Below are 18,259 nucleotides of genomic sequence, written 5' to 3'. Positions count from 1 at the left end.
GTGGGTTAAACCCTGAAGCTTCAGTCAGGAAGTAGCGGAGGAGGTGGGGCAGAGTCTGAATCTTGTGTTTACAAAACACAAGCGACAAATCCTACATAGTATACCTTTAACATGCCAAAATAAGGGCTCTGGTAAATTAACTTTAGGGTGTTAATTCTTATAAATATATTACTTTTCATCAGATAGTTCAAATCTTTAAAAAAAAAAACATTATCATGCCAATGCTTAAACCTGAGATTCAATTTTTCAAAACTCCATATGTATTTTTTTTGTAGAAAAGACAATGTTGGTGTTAAATCATTAGACTCTGTGGCCTCAATTCTCATCTTAGATCAGTCATGAACAAACACTGGGAAGGACATACGACAACATTTCCAAAATACAAAGATATCTCAGCAGATTTGACGCATCACCTAAAAGTTTGAAAGAGTAAACACTATAAATAAGGGTCCTGTTACATAAACATTTTGGTGTTCACTAGGGTTAGTGTAAGACACAGTCCCTTTGACTCTACTCTCAGACAACAGTGCTAATGTCGTCAGCCTCGTCAGGTTTCTTGGGCTTGCTGGGAAGAGACTTGAGGTACTCCAGGTGGCGTCGGGCGTCCTCCTGGTTCTGACGAACATAATACACTACATATGAAATGACCATGGCAAACCAGCCAAACATAGTCACCAGCATAGCGTAGTCTGTGGTCCTTTTGGCCAGGTTACAGAGATCGGTGTCTACTGCTAAGAAAGGTCGTCCCTCCTGGTCCCGGACCTCCGAGCTCCTACAAAGGACCCGGGCGGCGGCCTCATGGTTATGGGCCATTCCACCGATGGCCTGCTGGAGGGCGCAGTCACAATGCCAGGGGTTATCGTCCACAATGACGCGGGCCTTGAGCCGAGCGAAGGCATCCTTGTGTACGCTAGTGATGCGGTTGTGTGAGAGGTCCAGCACCTGTAACGTCGACTCTATGCCACTGAAAGCACCTTCCCCTAACGTCTCCACGGCATTGTACGAAAGGTTGAGCTCCCTCAAAAGCCTGAGTCCATGGAAGGCTTGGTCCGGAACGGCCCCTATTTGGTTGTGGTCCAGCCTCAGTAGTACGGTGTCCACCGGGAGGCTGGGGGGGATTTCTTTGAGGCGAGACTGACTGCAGGTCACGTTGAGGCCGTGGAGGTGGGAGTCGCGTTGGCAGATGCAGCCCTTTGGACACATGCTGGCCGAGGGGAAGCACAGGGCCATGAGGACAAGGCTCTGGAGGAGCAGGCACATGGGGATGGAGCGCGACAGCCACAAGTCCAGCAGAGTCATTCTGACCGGCCGTCAGCAGCATCCCGCCTTGGGCCACAACACTGCCACTGGTCCCTTACACACATCGCATGGTGGCGACCGCTCTTTAGTGTCCGCCCACTGGAGATACTGCAGTGTGAACAGATGTTTTCATGCTGCCTTAAGGCCTGTAGAACAAGATCAAACAGAAAGACAATGAACAAAAAAGGTTCTTGCATAATCATTTCTAGTGAGACATCATATTACTTGTTCTGTTTGTTATTGACAGAAGCCTACGCTTTCTAAGGATATCCCTGTCTAGCAGTCAAGTCCTTTAATATTGGATATATTTAAAGGTCACATATTATGCCAATATTCATGTTCAAAATTCTGATTTGGGATTCTACTAGAAACTGGTTTCGTGGTGTAGTGTCTAAAATGTATATTTCTCACAGTGCCATTGCTGAATCTCCTCTTTTCAGCCTCTGTCTGAAACACTCCGTTTTAGAGCCTGTCTCTTTAAGCCCGGCCTTCTGAAAAGCCTAGTCTGCTCTGACTGCTAACTACCGGTTTGAATCTAACGGCTATATTCAGAGTGATCTGGAGCTATATCCCATTCCAGAGACCGCGTCATTCGGACGCGGTCTCTGGAATGGTCTACGCGGTCTATGAAGGCTATAGCCTGTGTAGGCCGTTTCGAAGGCCGAACGAGCGTTGTTAGACGAGACGGTCTCCGCAGGTCTCCGTTTACGAGCATTTCCGGTTTGTGTAACAAGCCGTTACCTTGCGTGACAACTCGCAACTATAAGAGGAGAGAAAACTGACTTTTTAAACACAGGTTTTCAGAAAGGTGGAGAAATAGAGAGAGGATTATTTTTTTCTCGTACTTTGGGGGTCTTTAGACACAACTGGGACCTATAGTCATAGCCATTTCCAACCTAGTTAAAAATGGCGGTGGTGCGCATGAACGCAGCGGCTCGGTACTTTCTGTTAGTAGGGAGCTGAACAATGACTGATGCACAGCAACAGATGTCTTTGGGAAGAACTGCTCCCCAGATTGGGAATACAGAGCAGTGAAATGAAGGCCGTTTTACTTGCCAAGGGAGGTTTCTGCAGCTCTCATCCTAGCTGTTTACATCCCACCACAAGTGAACACCAAACTAGCTTTGGAGGAACTGTACAGCTTAATTAACGGTCAACTAAACCATGCAAACTGCATTTTGCATAATAGGTGACCATTAATAAAATATTGATTAAAATAAAGATGTAGCCTACTAAATTGAACAATTGTTTTCTTTTTTAGTACGCTACTTGATCGAAATACTGAACTTCCTGAATCAGAAACCTTTAGTTTGGAAGTTTAATTCATTTCAGCTGATATGATCTCTCACCGATGACCTTTGTCATTGTAAGAGGTGAAAGTGAGGGTCAGCGCTAATCGTGCCAGAGCTCGGTGAATCCATGTATTTTGGAAACTTCACTTACTCAACTCAGAGTCACTCACTCAAACACTGAATTTACAATTAGACACTTTCGTTTTCATTTGCATACGGAGTGGAACGATCCACTGCAGATACCAGCTGGGATAAAGGAGAGCAGAGCTGCTGAACTAACAGGTATCAGTAAAAATAAAACATAGGGAAGTAATTAAAGAATCAGCTTTATTTTAACCAATAATGATAAATCAAAACAGGCCCATTGGGCCCATTAATCCAATATTTATGATCTCCATTGAGAATTCTAAAAGTGGCTTAAATTGTTCCTTGGGCTTTCATTGGAAGAAGTCCAGAAGGTAAAACCTACTTAAAACGATACGTTTTGTTATAATGCATTTTTTCCAAAGACTAATATCCGATTGCTAAACCACAGTGGGCACAACTGTAGCTCAATGTGCAAAACTCTTACAGTCTGCACTACCAAAAGTCACTGGAGCTGAATAGTTCACCTCACCTGCAAAATAGGCTCAGTGCAGCAAACACTATGAACCAGCTTCATTGAGATAACACACTGTCACTCAGAACACACTCAGAGTATAAACAATAGCATCAAACCCCAATACACAAATTACAAACTTTAAATTTTTACAGTTTTGAATAATTCACACAAATAAAGTAATATTTTCTTTGAGGAAAGAGTGAAATTAGTTCACATGAAATTGTTTATTTTATAACATACCAGTTATGTTTAGGTAAACAAAAATAAATGACGATCAGAAGTTTGCTTCAATATATACATCTTTTCATTTTATATTTTATTGATAACAAATTATATTTTATTGAGTAAATATTCTATAATTGTAATACAGAAATCAACTCCTGTAATGTTGTCATTTACTGTAAGGGTGCAACTCTTACGTTTTTGTTTGCTTGAAAATTCGTATTACAGATGCAACTTTAGATCTTTGCAGATTGCGTTGCACCCTCAACCCTGCCTCTCTCAATGAGAGACCATGATTCACCACAGGGTCTATCAGTGTTGCCTTTACTGTATTTCATCAGAAATTACAGCTCAATGTCTTCTAGGTCTTCCTCCACACATCCAGTCTCACTGCTTCTCTTCTCCCTCCAACAACCTGTCTTCCTATTTTTGAGCTTTCCCTATATTGTATATACATACAGTATGTTCACTAACAAGTCTAAAACAAGACACCTTCTTAGTGTTTCAGTTGAAATTGCAATCAGCAGTGTTTGAAATGCACTAGGATATCCATTCTGTTTTGAATGTGTGGTCTACAGTTGTGAAAGCAGTGTGTTAGCATTTGAACAAAGTGCAAGAAATCCACAATGTTGTGCAGGCTGTGGTTAAACCATGAGATAAGTGTGAAAATTGTGTTTAAGCGATGAAAAACGATCTAGAGTTTGGTCCACATGAACCGCTGCTGTGCATAGTGTAGTTAGAGTTGTGCACTTGTCGTTCCAGTTGTGCCCACTGTGGTTTAGCGATCGAAAGAAACTGTAAGCAAGATTTTATTTTGTGTTTCAAAAATACATATTTAATTGAATACAGACCTTTAAAAATGTCTGACAGGACATGATGATTACAGATAGTCCCCTTGGGGGCCCCTTTGGCTGGTGGTTCCCTAGGTTATCGTCTCGCTCGTCTATGCCTAAAACCACACTGTCCGAGATGCATTCGTATATTATGAATCATTTAAAAAAAAACTCTTTTGAACTTTCTATTTCTGAAAGGTAAAGAATAATAAACAATACAATTTGAATCATCACAGGACAGTGGAATGATGGCAACCTACAGCCAATGTGGATATGGAGAGAAGTGAGGTAATATATGTTTTCTCCAACAATGGAAGGACCAGTGGTAGCTCCTGGGCCCACATGTTGATACAGCTGCTAACAAAACCTGTTGTTGTTGTATGGAAACTGGCTTTGTGCTGGATCTATTACAGCTGCATTGTACTTATGGGAAGGCCTGGTCCTCTGACACAATGATGTGGCCTCCTTAATTTCTTTCATTAAAACCACTTCATAAATCTAGCATGACTGCAGCCTTAGTGTCTACACAGGCACTCAATGGCCTCTGTGCAGCTGTACTGGGAAACAATCTTTAACATTTTATTGAACCCTGTAAAGCTGTAGTTTTCATTGTCAGTGTCAGAGTCCACCATTCTCTTTCTAGGAGCATACAAGGGATTCACAGGAAATGATGCATGCATCCTGTCTTCACCACGGTTACAAAGATGTCATTTTCCTAAAACTTTCCTACTGCTGCTAGTTCCAATTAACTTGTTCGACTAGCGAAACATGGTTGGCTCGGCTTTTTTTTTCTCCCTTCAGTGCATTAGTTTTAAATATGTAGTAATGCAACAAAACTCTGTAATGCCACATACTGCACTCCTCGGCAAGGTGGCTTAACTGTAGCCTTCTGTTGTGTGGAAAATGACTATGTGCAGCATGAAATCAGATCAGTAAATTGTGGATCACTGGCAATTATTATTGAAAAACGTCTCTATTAAAACAACTTGTCATTGTTTGGTTCCAATCAAGCCATGGACATATAAAGAAATGGACACCGGATTGAAACACGGCACTCATTCATTCCTATGAAATCTGTTCATTGGCGCAGGGAAGCCACAAGGAAGTATTAATGCGGAAATCCCATGCGGCCCGTAGCGGCATTATGGACCTATCAAGAAAGAGGGCGGCAAGCGTAGCCATGACGTAGCGGGCTGGTAGCGGATGTAGAATCATTCTCGTTCTGTAGCATCCGTAGCATCTAGCATTGTAAGCTAAAGGTTTAAGCGAGCACAGTTGTATTGCTTACGGTTATGCTTATGCTTATGGTCGTATAAGTCACTAACCCCCCCGATGATTCGCTATATGTGATCTTTAAATTACACTCCGTTTTTGTAAAGTAATACAGTGGTGAACAAGTTCTAAATGGAGATTCCTCCAGCCATCTAAACCAAACTAGTGGGCTAGCGCTGTTTTGATAGCGTGTGTTACATCTTTATAGGTCCTACAAATCCCTTGGCGACTCTAAGTGTTAAAAAGTCACCAAAATGCCTAAAAACTATAAACGTCCTTCATGTTAAGTAAAGGGAAAACCTCAGACACAAGAAATTAATGGAGCCGTGCACTGAGCATGGACCTATAAAGAAAGAACTGAGCCCTCTCGGAGACCGGGCCGAAAACCGAAACATTTGTTTCACTACGACTCTGTTCAGCTGCCCACCCCTCCTCCTCCCTCGAAAACCAACTGAAAGCCGTTAAAAGCCGTTGGGCTAATAAAACGCTTGTGGTGGCGTTTTGAAATGAAAAAACTTCAGTTTTAATAGTATATATGGTATAAAGGTAAGTATGAGCCTATGATTGATATTCAGAATCTTTTTGCGGAGACACAATCTTGTTCGCCGCTTGTATTGTGTGGACGGGGAAATCTGCCTACGGACTGCATGAAAATAAGCTCCACCCCACAGCCCCATTCATAGCATGCAGTACCAATGGATTGGCCACATGTCCATGCTGGCTGCTCGGAGAAGGCACAGTCCTGGGGGCCTGAATCAAGCCCCAACCTCAGCGATTTTTACCAGCATCCAATAAGGAAGTGACACAAATTGCAGTAGCTTCCGGTGGCCACTGGGGGTGGTACCAAGACTGAGCAATTTTTCTTTGACTCACTTGTTAAACAGGCCGTTTTCACAGTCTTATTAAACCTATTTATAGCCTGGTCCAAAAAACCATTTTAGTCTGTATGTTTAGGTCATATCTCCATGACAACACTGAGGGGGGTGATTTTTTTTCTAGCAGGCTAGTTTTTATTCTTTTCAAGTTTAAAATGTATGAATAATTGCGGGCGCGATCTCTTGAGTGACAGCTCTCCGCCTGTTGTCCCTCACTTTGCCTCGGTGGTATACGTCAGCTCGATGGGCGTATCTCCCTCCCCCCGACGTGACTTCGATTCCCTTTTTCGGCAATACGAGTGAGGCGGAGTAAAAATCTCACAAGATGGCGACGCGCCAGGATTATTGGATGCCGTGTGAATAACTGAGGTCAGCTCGGATGCTACATCCATTTTAATATATACTATCTATGGTTCCAATGTGAAAAAGAAAGGTTGGTAATTCTTCTGTTGGATTGGATAAATGCAAATTTTCCCATGCTACCATGATCCCAATAACAATGCTGATGTTTGGCGAGTAAATCTTTCTCTGTTTTCCACCTTTGCTAGCATGCTAACATTTGCTAACTAGCACTAAACACAAAGTACAGCTGTGGCCGATGATCGTCATTGTTTTTTTGTCCGTCCTAAACCAAAATATTGGACAACTTGATATTTTATCCTGATGATGGCGCTAGATCAAAAGACAGAGGATCACCAAGTAGTTACAATTCAGCCGAAGAGGGAACATGAATGACTGCATTTATGATAATTAATCTGATAGTTGTTCAGACATTTCACTCAAAACTAAAAACATAAACCTCATTCACCCTCTGGGAACCAGAGGATGAAAATCTCATGCAAATCCATCCCACAGTTTGTCTAGAATATTTGGTCTGGTCCACAGTGATGGACTGACAGAAACAAACTCGTCCCCAGAGCCACACAACTAAAAAAGACTGAGCCGTCAGATGGAATTTGGAGCCATTAACTTTGAGGGGCTTCTCAGATGACATGACTATGCTTCTGTTTGAAGTCTTATTTCTGTCTCTTTGACTAACAGCCCAGATCCAGAACAAACTCCTCAACTGTGCAAGGCTTGGAGATGGGCCATATACCACCATCTAGTCCAAACCACTTCATTAGTTTAAGTTGCATGTGCATTTTAAGACTGGGGTCATATTGTATATTTTCTTCATGTCAAGAAATCAGATGCAGACCCAAACCAAACGTATCTACATATCTACGTTTGAGTATCAAAGCCTGATATATCCCTGTCTTCTCATTATTGGTGACATCAACGTAAACACACAGACTGTATTCTTTTTTTTTAAGAGCCAGTCTCACTAATCTGGTTTGGAAAATAGTCCCACAACAAATGCACTATTTTCTACAGTTAAAAAAACATAGGGACCAGCTGTTTTAGGAAATTAAAGAGTCTTACCGGAAAAATAGAACTAGTTGAATGTGACATAAGGATTTGCATCTTCAGTAGCCTGGGTTTTGCCCAGAGTGCCACGGATGTGGTAGGAATGTGAAAAAGTAGTGAGACGTACTGACTTTTTACCACCAACTATGAGCATACTATCGGCCAGTTGGTATTCCAGCACTACTACACATAATGGCAATGCATATTTTGCTCTGTGTGCATGTGCCTGTGTGTTTTGCCCTGAGGCCCGAAGCTCAATCCATCCATGTCACCCTTTCACCTAAAATATGATGAATCTTAGAAAAACACTCAAATAATAAAGCATAGACCAGTCTGTATTTTTATTTTTCAGGATATGTAGTTGAATTTGAATTGAACGGTCAATAAATAATAAATTATATTTAAGTTGTCCTTGGGCAACAGCACACAGAGATTTGTCATTCCCAGACTCTTTTCTCTGCAGCTCTTTGTAATACAGCACAACATTCTATGGAGCTTCAAAGCGGCATGGTCCCAAAGGGGGAGACACTTTCCACAGTCTGTTTTCATAATAAAGCACGTCTGAAATACAGTATGCATGAGTGGTTCTAGGACCATCTCAGGCCATTTTTTAGTTTAGGCAGGGCGTTTAACATGACTAGATATTAACTGCGTGCATTCAGAGATCGGAGATGGGAACCAAGCCTGGGACCATTTTGTTTTTGAAGTCTATTCTCTGACCAGCATTTCAAGCAAAGCATTTTTTTTTAATCCTACCTATACTACCACGTGCCAACCATGCTTTTAGATATAGTTTAACAAACAAGGCCATGTATTGAGCAATTGTTATAAACCTTAAAGGAATACTTCACCCATACAGAACCGGCGTTCTATCATTATAAAATCGCTATTATAATATAATGAATTAGGTTTTTCTTTCCTCAGTCTTCCCGTGGCCCAGCTGTCCTGTTAATCCAAACCCTATTATTATTAAGTGTGATGTCACACTAGTAAAATGTGGGGTTAGACAGTGAGACCATAAAACACTCTTATTGCCTTTTCTCAGGCTAGCCTAGGATGAACCGATTTCAATTTTTTTTGCACATTTATACTACATAGGATCTCAGAGTTCAATACACCTTCATATTCCCACCGGTGAAGTAGGTCTTTAATATTCATTTCATCTCATGTTTCTCTGACAGGTGGATGACGTGCTGGGACACTGTGATCTAATGCTAACCAAGTGGGTTGAGAAATCTATTTTGTGTTGTTGAGGTTAAGGAGTAAGGTCTTTGGTTCTTCAGTGTTTACTTCATGGATTACAACCAGCCTGCCATGGAACAGAAAGGATGTACCTGGGGAAAGATCAAAAGCCATCAGCCCAGTGTGAGGGAAGATGACATCCACCACCGTTCTATTGCTCTGCATCTGATAGAAGACATTAACTGGGCTGTGTCAGCTCAGAAAGGTGCTACGTACTCCAAGACAAAGACTTTCTAAAATAAATTCTAACCTCATTTCATCTCATTGACAGGCTGCACAGCAAACATCTCAGTTGGATTTAAAACTAATCCATCCAAGCGAGATGTACTCAGGCCAGAGGTTCCTGACAAACATCTTAAAAAGAGTTAAATTTTTCTTTCCAGTATTTTTCAAGGATTCTCTGCTTTTAGAGTTATGAAACCTCACACTATTATTCATTGGCTATGTGCCAGTCAATTAAGGTGCCTAATGATTCAAGGCTGGCATGGGAAAAATAATTAAATGTCCGATTCGCAGGGACTGAACAATGCTGCTCAGGATAATTAGCCACCGAGGGATGTCAGAACTCGACTTCATCATATAAAAGATTTGAATTGTTTTTACTGAATTCTATGAATGCTAAATTGACTCTGACTGTAGAGATGATACAGTATAGTAGGAGGTGTGAAACATCCTTCGGGACTCTTTTTGTGTGAAAAAATCAGTTTGGGGTATAATTGGCTTCATCAGAATACCGACTGGTTTTTCATGATTTGCAGGTCAAAAGACTAATTAAAAAAAGTGATTTTGGTTAAATCTGGTCTAAATTACTTTAAAAAGTTGAGGTTTTCTAGATGTCAACGTTACATCTTAACCCATTGATGACTATGGCAATCTAGGATGCATGTCCTTAATGCCTGAGGGTTTTCTGAACAAATTGTACGAATTGTCAAGTCTACCAAAACCTTAATATCTAAGCCTGTGTAGCACATAGAAACATGAAATAAAATACATTTAAAAGTTAAGGTTCACAGGTTTTATTTAAACATGCTCCCTTAGCGCTTACAAACCAAAAAATATTTCTAAAAATCGTCAAAATTAGATGAATTCGAAAATTATTAAATATTGTTAATAAATAGATGCAATGTGTTGTGTGATTTTCGTCAGTAGTCTATAGTAGACCTTGATTCTGCGCACCAAACGCCACTAACTGTTCTGTCGCCGACATAGCTGGCGTATTTTTTTTATTATTTTGTTTAATTTTTTAATTTTTTTGATTGACATGATTTTCGGCAAACCACACAACTTTTGGGTGGTCACGTGGTCTTAAAAAAAATCAACAAAACCCACCTCATGTGTATTTGAACCAATGACAGTGCATTCTATGCTGGGAATGCCATGAAAATTAGATAAAGTAATAATGCTGCGCGACGCAGCATCAGGCAGGAGAGCCAATGTGGCATCGCGCAGCAGCCGTCATCAATGGGTTAAGGTACGCTTCTAATGAACTGGCCCCGAACAATTACCGTCCAACTGTGTCAAAGGCGAAAAGGGTTTATACTGTATGGCTACCTGTTCGGCACACTCAAAGACGTGTGTGTGAATTTTCAGTTATTGCCTCCTTACTTTGTCAATATATACAGGTCCTTCTCATATAATTAGCATATTGTGATGAAGTTAAATATTTTCTGTAATGTACTGATAAACATTAGACTTTCATATATTTTAGATTCATTACACACAACTGAAGTAGTTCAAGCCTTTTATTGTTTTAATATTGATGATTTTGGCAAAAAAGTAAAGAAAAACCAAAAATCCCTATCTCAAAAAATTAGCATATTTCATCGACCAATAAAAGAAAAGTGTTTTTAATACAAAAAAGTCAACCTTCAAATAATTATGTTCAGTTATGCACTCAATACTTGGTCGGGAATCCTTTCGCAGAAATGACTGCTTCAATGCGGCGTGGCATGGAGGCAATCAGCCTGTGGCACTGCTGAGGTGTTATGGAGGCCCAGGATGCTTCGATAGCGGCCTTAAGCTCATCCACAGTGTTGGGTCTGGTGTCTCTCAACTTCCTCTTCACAATATCCCACAGATTCTCTATGGGGTTCAGGTCAGGAGAGTTGGCAGGCCAATTGAGCACAGTAATACCATGGTCAGTAAACCATTTACCAGTGGTTTTGGCACTGTGAGCAGGTGGGTCTTGTTGAAAAATGAAATCTTCATCTCCATAAAGCTTTTCAGCAGATGGAAGCATGAAGTGCTCCAAAATCTCCTGATAGCTAGCTGCATTGATCCTGCCTTTGATAAAACACAGTGGACCAACACCAGCAGCTGACATGGCACCCCAGACCATCACTGACTGTGGGTACTTGACACTGGACTTCAGGCATTTTGGCATTTCCTTCTCCCCAGTCTTCCTCCAGACTCTGGCACCTTGATTTCCGAATAACATGCAAAATTTGCTTTCATCCGAAAAAAGTACTTTGGACCACTGAGCAACAGTCCAGTGCTGCTTCTCTGTAGCCCAGGTCAGGCGCTTCTGCCGCTGTTTCTGGTTCAAAAGTGGCTTGACCTGGGGAATGCGGCACCTGTAGCCCATTTCCTGCACACGCCTGTGCACGGTGGCTCTGGATGTTTCTACTCCAGACTCAGTCCACTGCTTCCGCAGGTCCTCCAAGGTCTGGAATCGGCCCTTCTCCACAATCCTCCTCAGGGTCCGGTCACCTCTTCTGGTAGTGCAGCGTTTTCTGCCACACTTTTTCCTTCCCACTGAGGTGCCTTGATACAGCACTCTGGGAACAGCCTATTCGCTCAGAAATTTCTTTCTGTGTCTTACCCTCTTGCTTGAGGGTGTCAATGATGGCCTTCTGGACAGCAGTCAGGTCAGCAGTCTTACCCATGATTGCGGTTTTGAGTAATGAACCAGGCTGGGAGTTTTTAAAAGCCTCAGGAATCTTTTGCAGGTGTTTAGAGTTAATTAGTTGATTCAGATTATTAGGTTAAGAGCTCGTTTAGAGTACCTTTTCATGATATGCTAATTTTTTGAGATAGGAATTTGGGCTTTTCATGAGCTGTATGCCAAAATCATCAGTATTAAAACAACAAAAGACCTGAAATATTTCAGTTGGTGTGCAATGAATCTAAAATATATGAAAGTTCAATTATTATCATTACATTATGGAAAATAATCAACTTTATCACAATATGCTAATTATATGAGAAGGACCTGTATATAGATTTTTTTTTGGCATTTTTATTCTTTGTTGATAGTGTAGAGACAGAGTTGAAATGGGGCAGAGAGGGGAGTGACATGCAGAGAACGACCGCTGCTGGAATTGAACCCGGGTCCGCTGCTGGCCGAGGCCCATGGGGGGGGGGACGCCCTACCAACTGAGCTAAAGGCACCCCATACTATGTCAATATTTAAACAAAACTACAATCATACCTTAAACTTAACCAGAGTGTTTTTCTTGCCCATACCTAACCACTCACGGGGCAACCCTAGAAACTCTCATCCTTTACTTCTAAAACTGTTGCTTAGTAGGGATGCACATAGCCAGAAAGTTCCCCAAAGTTTAAACTGAAGTTTTAATTTAGACTGGTCGATAGTCCATTAAAAAAACAGTGAGAAAACCGTGCACAATGGAAATGCTTAGGAGCCCTTCAGTTCTTAACATTCTGGGCTGGGACGTGTCAGTGCCTGACCATGGGATGCCCGGTGCGGAGGTTGGGTCTGGCATGTTCCCTTTCCACTACCTCCCCTTTGGCGCTCTCCCTCCTCTCTCCCCCCTTTCCCCTCGGGCCCGCATGAGTCGGGCACGGCTGCTGGTGGACCTTGGGTACTCCGTGCCTTCCGTGTTACGCGTGCGTAAGCTTCGACGTTGTCGCTCTAACGGGGGTTTGGGGCTGGGTAGCCACTGGGGTTTGGGTGGGCTGGGACGTGTCGGCCCTCCACGCGGCGGGGTACCCAGCTACGTTAGGCTCCGTGAGACTCCCCATCTTTGGCCACTGCTCATTCGACCACAACCTCAGATCAGACGAGAAAACCCGCTAAACTCAAGCATGTTACTAAGCGGAGGGAAAAAAACTAACCAGGATTCCCTCAGTAGCGGCGAGCAAAGAGGGAAGAGCCCAGCACCGAAACCCCGTCCGACAGGCGGACATGGGAAATGTGGTGTACGGAAGACTGCTTGCCCGGTGCCACTCGGGGACCTTACCAAGCACTCCCCATGGTACACGACTGACTCTGAGTTCTGTGCGGAATCAGCCATCCTAGGAACGGACCCTCCCTGCCTGCTGTTGCCTCACACCAGCACTGATTCATCGTCCATCAGGATAGTACTCTTTCTACTCGCATGCTTGTTCAATCTTTAAATTCATTTTTGCTTCACTCATTGGTTGTCTGTTTGTCCTCTTCCAGTTTTCCCTGGTGGTGACGAGACGGTGTGGATTCGGTCCCCCCTCTGACAGCAGCTGAGAATGGATCATCAACGCGTAAGATGTTGCAGTGGTTAAGGACGCCGCCTGGAGACGTAGGATGTAATCCTGGCGCTGGAAACCTTAGATTTCCCTAGTGAAACGAGACGGTGTGGATCCGGTTCCCCCTCTGGCAGCATCTGAAGTTCTCCTGCATCCACACTATTTGCGCTTTACCTTAGTATTACCATGTAAACATCTGGTCGATGATCAAAATCCTTCGTGATTTTCTCTACTTATGACATCTATTGCAGTACGTCCGTCCTGGGAGAGGGATCCCTTACTTTGTCAACTCTCCCTGAGATTTCTTCAAACTTTTTTTTTAATCCCGGTAAAGGGTTTTTACTGGGAGTTTTTTCTCAGCCGAGCTAAGGACGTCAGGGCAGGGTGTCTTATTGTATCATATTGTATGGAATGTAATGACCACTGAGGCAAATATCTATTTGTGATATTGGGCTATACAAATAAAACTGATTTGATTTGATTTGATTCTTCTAGACAATTAACAAGCCATTAATGTAAATGCTGTTGTTATGTGCGATGCGCTGTTTATTAATATAACGGCCCGTCATCAGACACACATACTTGATGGATTTACACACATCCATCGTTATGTCAAGTTATCCAAGTTATCCAAGTCAGAGCTTTTCGTATGGGCAGAGATGATTATTTTAAGTGTGTCGCCGAGTCCCGATGTGTGTTGTTTTGGGTTTGTCTCCACCGCTGCGCGTAAAGGAAGCGTTATAACAGCTGACAGGAAGGAGAAAAAAAGGAAAGAAAAACGAGGAGTCATCACAGCGGTCCCTTAGTCAGTGGTCAATAAAACCTTTTTGCTCTGCTTTATATTCTCACCTTTCTCTCTTTTACTAGCCCACATCTATAGGCCTACACACACGTTCATCGTCATACATTTTATGTTCAAGTCAAAGTGATGGGCAACAAAATAACTAACCGACTAGACAAATAGTATTTCTGGTGTCAACTAGTAGTCGGATTGTCCTTTTTTATGAATTTACAAAAACTGTCGGAGGCTGCACCCATTGATTCCACTGTTGGAAAGGGGTTTTTTGAACACTTACAATCTGACAAGCTCATGACTAGATTTTCATCTATGCCAACCTGTTCAAAAAGGATGGGACAAGAAGCTCGAAGAATGTCTGACTAATTCAAGCAATAGTCAGTAGGGATGGGCATTTCTTTTTTAAGATTAGCACTATTCAACACAACCTATCTTAGATCGATGAGATGTCAAGTGATCTACAAAATACTTGTCAGTAATCATCTTACCTATCCCTAATGGTCAACATAACCCGGACAGTTTTAGAGATGCAATAGCAGTTGTACTCTGGATTTTGTGTGTAACATATTTGCTTGGACTCTCAATCTTCTGAACAGACCTTTTGCACTGGTTGCATGTAGATATCTTAGAATGGTAATAATAATACATTGTTGCAGACAGAGGAATCCTTTCTTTCTGCCCCTGCTTATCACTTCAAGGACAAACACGTTGTTCACACAGAGAATGGTCACTGAGCCTCCACATGATACTCCTTATATATTCATCTACACTATTGTTATCTTTACCCTTTTCGTAGCAATGACTCCACATTGACTCCGCGTTGACTCTGTTTTTGCTTAAGCCGTTTGTTCCATTAGATATACAGTATCTCACAAAAGTGAGTACACCCCTCACATTTCTTCACATTTTTCTTTATATCTTTCCATGGGACAACACTGAATAAATGACACTTTGATACAATGTAAAGTAGTCAGTGTACAGCTTGAATAACAGTGTAAATTTACTGTCCCCTCAAAATAACTCGACACACAGCCATTAATGTCTAAACTGCTGGCAACAAAAGTGAGTACACCCCTTAGAAAAAAATTACAAATTGGGCCCAAAGTGTAAATATTTTGTGTGGCCACCATTATTTTCCAGCACTGCCTTAACCCTCTTGGGCATGGAGTTCACCAGAGCTTCACAGGTTGCAACTGGAACCCTCTTCCACCCATTTATGACAGCATCACAGAGCTGGTGGATATTAAAGACCTTGCGCTCCTCCACCTTCCGTTTGAGGATGCCCCAAAGATGCTCAATAGGGTTTAGGTCTGGAGACATGCTTGGCCAGGCCATAACCTTTACCCTTAGCTTTTTTAGCAAGCCACTGGTCGTCTTGGAGGTGTGTTTGGGGTCGTTATCATGTTGCAATACCACCCTGCGGCCCAGTTTACGAAGGTTGAGTGCACGTGGTCAGCGTCGTACACAGAGGTTGGCTTTGGAAAATTGACGTATGAGTGCTGCCAGCATTGCTGAAGGGCTTGAAGGGGTGGGGGGTCAACCTGTCAGTGCTCAGACCATACGCCGCACTCTGCATCATACTTGTCTGCATGGCTGTCATCCCAGAAGGAAGCCTATTCTAAAGATGATGCACAAGAAACCCCACAAAAAGTTTGATGAAGACAAACAGACTACGGACATGGATTACTGCAACCATGTCCTGTGGTCTGATGAGACCAAAATACATTTATTTGGTTCAGATGGTGTTAAGAGTGTGGAGCGGCAACCAGGTGAGGAGTACAAAGACAAGTGTGTCTTGCCTAGAGTCAAGCATGGTGGTTGGAGTGTCATGGTCTGGGGCTGCATGAGTGCTGCCAGCACTGGGGAGCTACAGTTCATTGAATTCTAACATGTACTGTGACATACTGAAGCAGAGCATGATCCCCTCCCTTCATAAACTGGGCCGCAGGGCAGTATTGCAACATGATAACGACCCCAAACACCCCTCCGAACGACCACTGGCTTGCTAAAGAAGCTGAGGGTAAAGGTTATGGACTGGCCAAGCATGTCTCCAGTCTTAAACCCTATTGAGCATCTTTGGGGCATCCTAAAACGGGAGATGGAGGAGCGCAAGGACTCTAATATCCACCAGCTCTGTGATGCTGTCATGAATGGGTGGAAGAGGGTTCCAGTTGCAACCTGTGAAGCTCTAGTGAACTACATGCCCAAGAGGGTTAAGGCAGTGCTAGAAAATAATGATGGCAAAACAAAATATTGACACTTTGGGCCCAATTTGGAATTTTTTTCTTAGGGGTGTACTCACTTTTGTTGCCAGCAGTTTAGACATTAATGGCTGTGTGTCGAGTTATTTTGAGGGGACAGTAAATTTACACTGTTATACAAGCTGTACACTAACTACTTGACATTGTATCAAAGTGTAATTTATTCAGTGTTGTCGCATGGAAAGATATAATGAAATATTTGAAGAAATGTTAGGGGTGTACTCACTTTTGTGAGATACTGTACAAAGACATCTTGTGTCAGTGTTTGACATTTGCATTGATTCTCACCTTGAATGCAATTCCACCACACCCTTTACTAGCTGCGTTATCAATATTTCTATATTCTTCAATCTGTTGAACGTAGTGAAAAAAACCCATACATTTTTACTCAGGACGCCCCAGAAAGTTGGTAGAGACCAAATTGGAGTTATAACAGAAGAGTGAGTGTCTGCAATTGGATGAATTCAATTGGATGCCAATGTGTCCTCCATGTTTGCTGGGTGGTTATATCAATCACTGCAGCTTTAAAGCATGGAACACCACATTATCATAACATTACATTAAACCAGGGGTGTCCAAACTACGGCCCGCGGGCCCGCTTTTTAATTGGCCCGCGGCCGATTTTTAAAATATAATGTAATATGGCCCTTTGAAAAAAAAAATTTTTATTTTATTTTTTTTTGCATTTCTTAATCAACACTGATTGATTGGCCCGTGGCACATTTAAAAAATATAATGTAATATGGCGCTTTTAATTTTTAAATAATTTAAATGCACTCATTATATTACTGAGAAATATGTCCCATAAAAGAAAAAGAGCAACAAGCCCATCCCAGAGGACCCTGAATAATATTTTATTTTAAATTAATATTATTATGGAAAATCTATGTGTCCTTCTCCAATAGCTTCTAATTCATCTGACACAGTGTCTCCATTTTTTTTTCATACAAAATTCTTCAGCTTTAGCCTCTTAATTTCCCTCTCAAAGTGCACCAGATTCATGCATTTCACTTTAAAAACTTTAAAAAATCTCCCGGGGGGACATACCCCCGGACCCCCCTATAGGAGGGTCGGGACCTCGGCTGGATACTATTTTCACCCTGCTGGACATCGGACGCAAAGGCAGAAAACACTGGGTGTATCATTGGCATATAAACAAGAGGGGAAATGTGTCTGTTTAATGTGCAAGGAAAGTGTTGACGTGAAGAAGGATTACAATTTAACTATGAAACTAAACATCAGAGCAGCTACATGTCCTGATAAATGTGTTATTTTTGCAAAGTGGCCCGGCCCTTCGTAGATTTTTCTGTATGTGGCCCTCAGTGAAAAAAGTTTGGACACCCCTGCATTAAACAGATTGGATAGAACAGGAAGCTGGGACCAGGATTACGTTGACGCATTCTTACAAGGCATTCATTTGTGCATTAGGTACTATTTGACGATTAAAAGCTAGAGGAGGCACATTTGAGGTAAAAATAAGTTGATTTCTCGCTGCATCCAAAGTGGCTCTATTATCAGAATGTTTGTGCTTTTCCCCTGACACTCGCAATCAAAGTATAATAAAGCTGCTGGTGACAGGCACTTCACTGTCCCTGTGCTCAGCACTTCTCTCAGCAGGATGAATGAGAGGGTAAGGCTGGCAGGGCTAACGTGCTACAACCTCCACAAGCTCACGGCAAAACTGCTTCACATGCT

The 18,259-nt window shown here is 42.2% G+C and overlaps 1 protein-coding gene across 1 annotated transcript; it reads right to left on the bottom strand.

Moving 5' to 3' along the window:
• Positions 1-516: 516 nt before the first annotated feature.
• lrrc3b (leucine rich repeat containing 3B) lies at positions 517-1,299 on the bottom strand (the record flags this gene model as incomplete). The annotated part of the gene is made up of 1 exon (XM_080044890.1): positions 517-1,299. One exon carries the CDS (start codon positions 1,297-1,299, stop codon positions 517-519), a length of 783 nt encoding a protein of 260 aa, XP_079901016.1.
• Between the last annotated feature and the right edge of the window lie 16,960 nt (positions 1,300-18,259).

This window comes from Ammodytes marinus (assembly GCF_949987685.1).
Source record: "Ammodytes marinus genome assembly, chromosome: 17".
Taxonomy (NCBI): domain Eukaryota; kingdom Metazoa; phylum Chordata; class Actinopteri; order Uranoscopiformes; family Ammodytidae; genus Ammodytes; species Ammodytes marinus.
The sequence above is the reverse complement of the archived record's forward strand: the minus strand, read 5'-3'. Positions and strand labels throughout refer to the sequence as shown.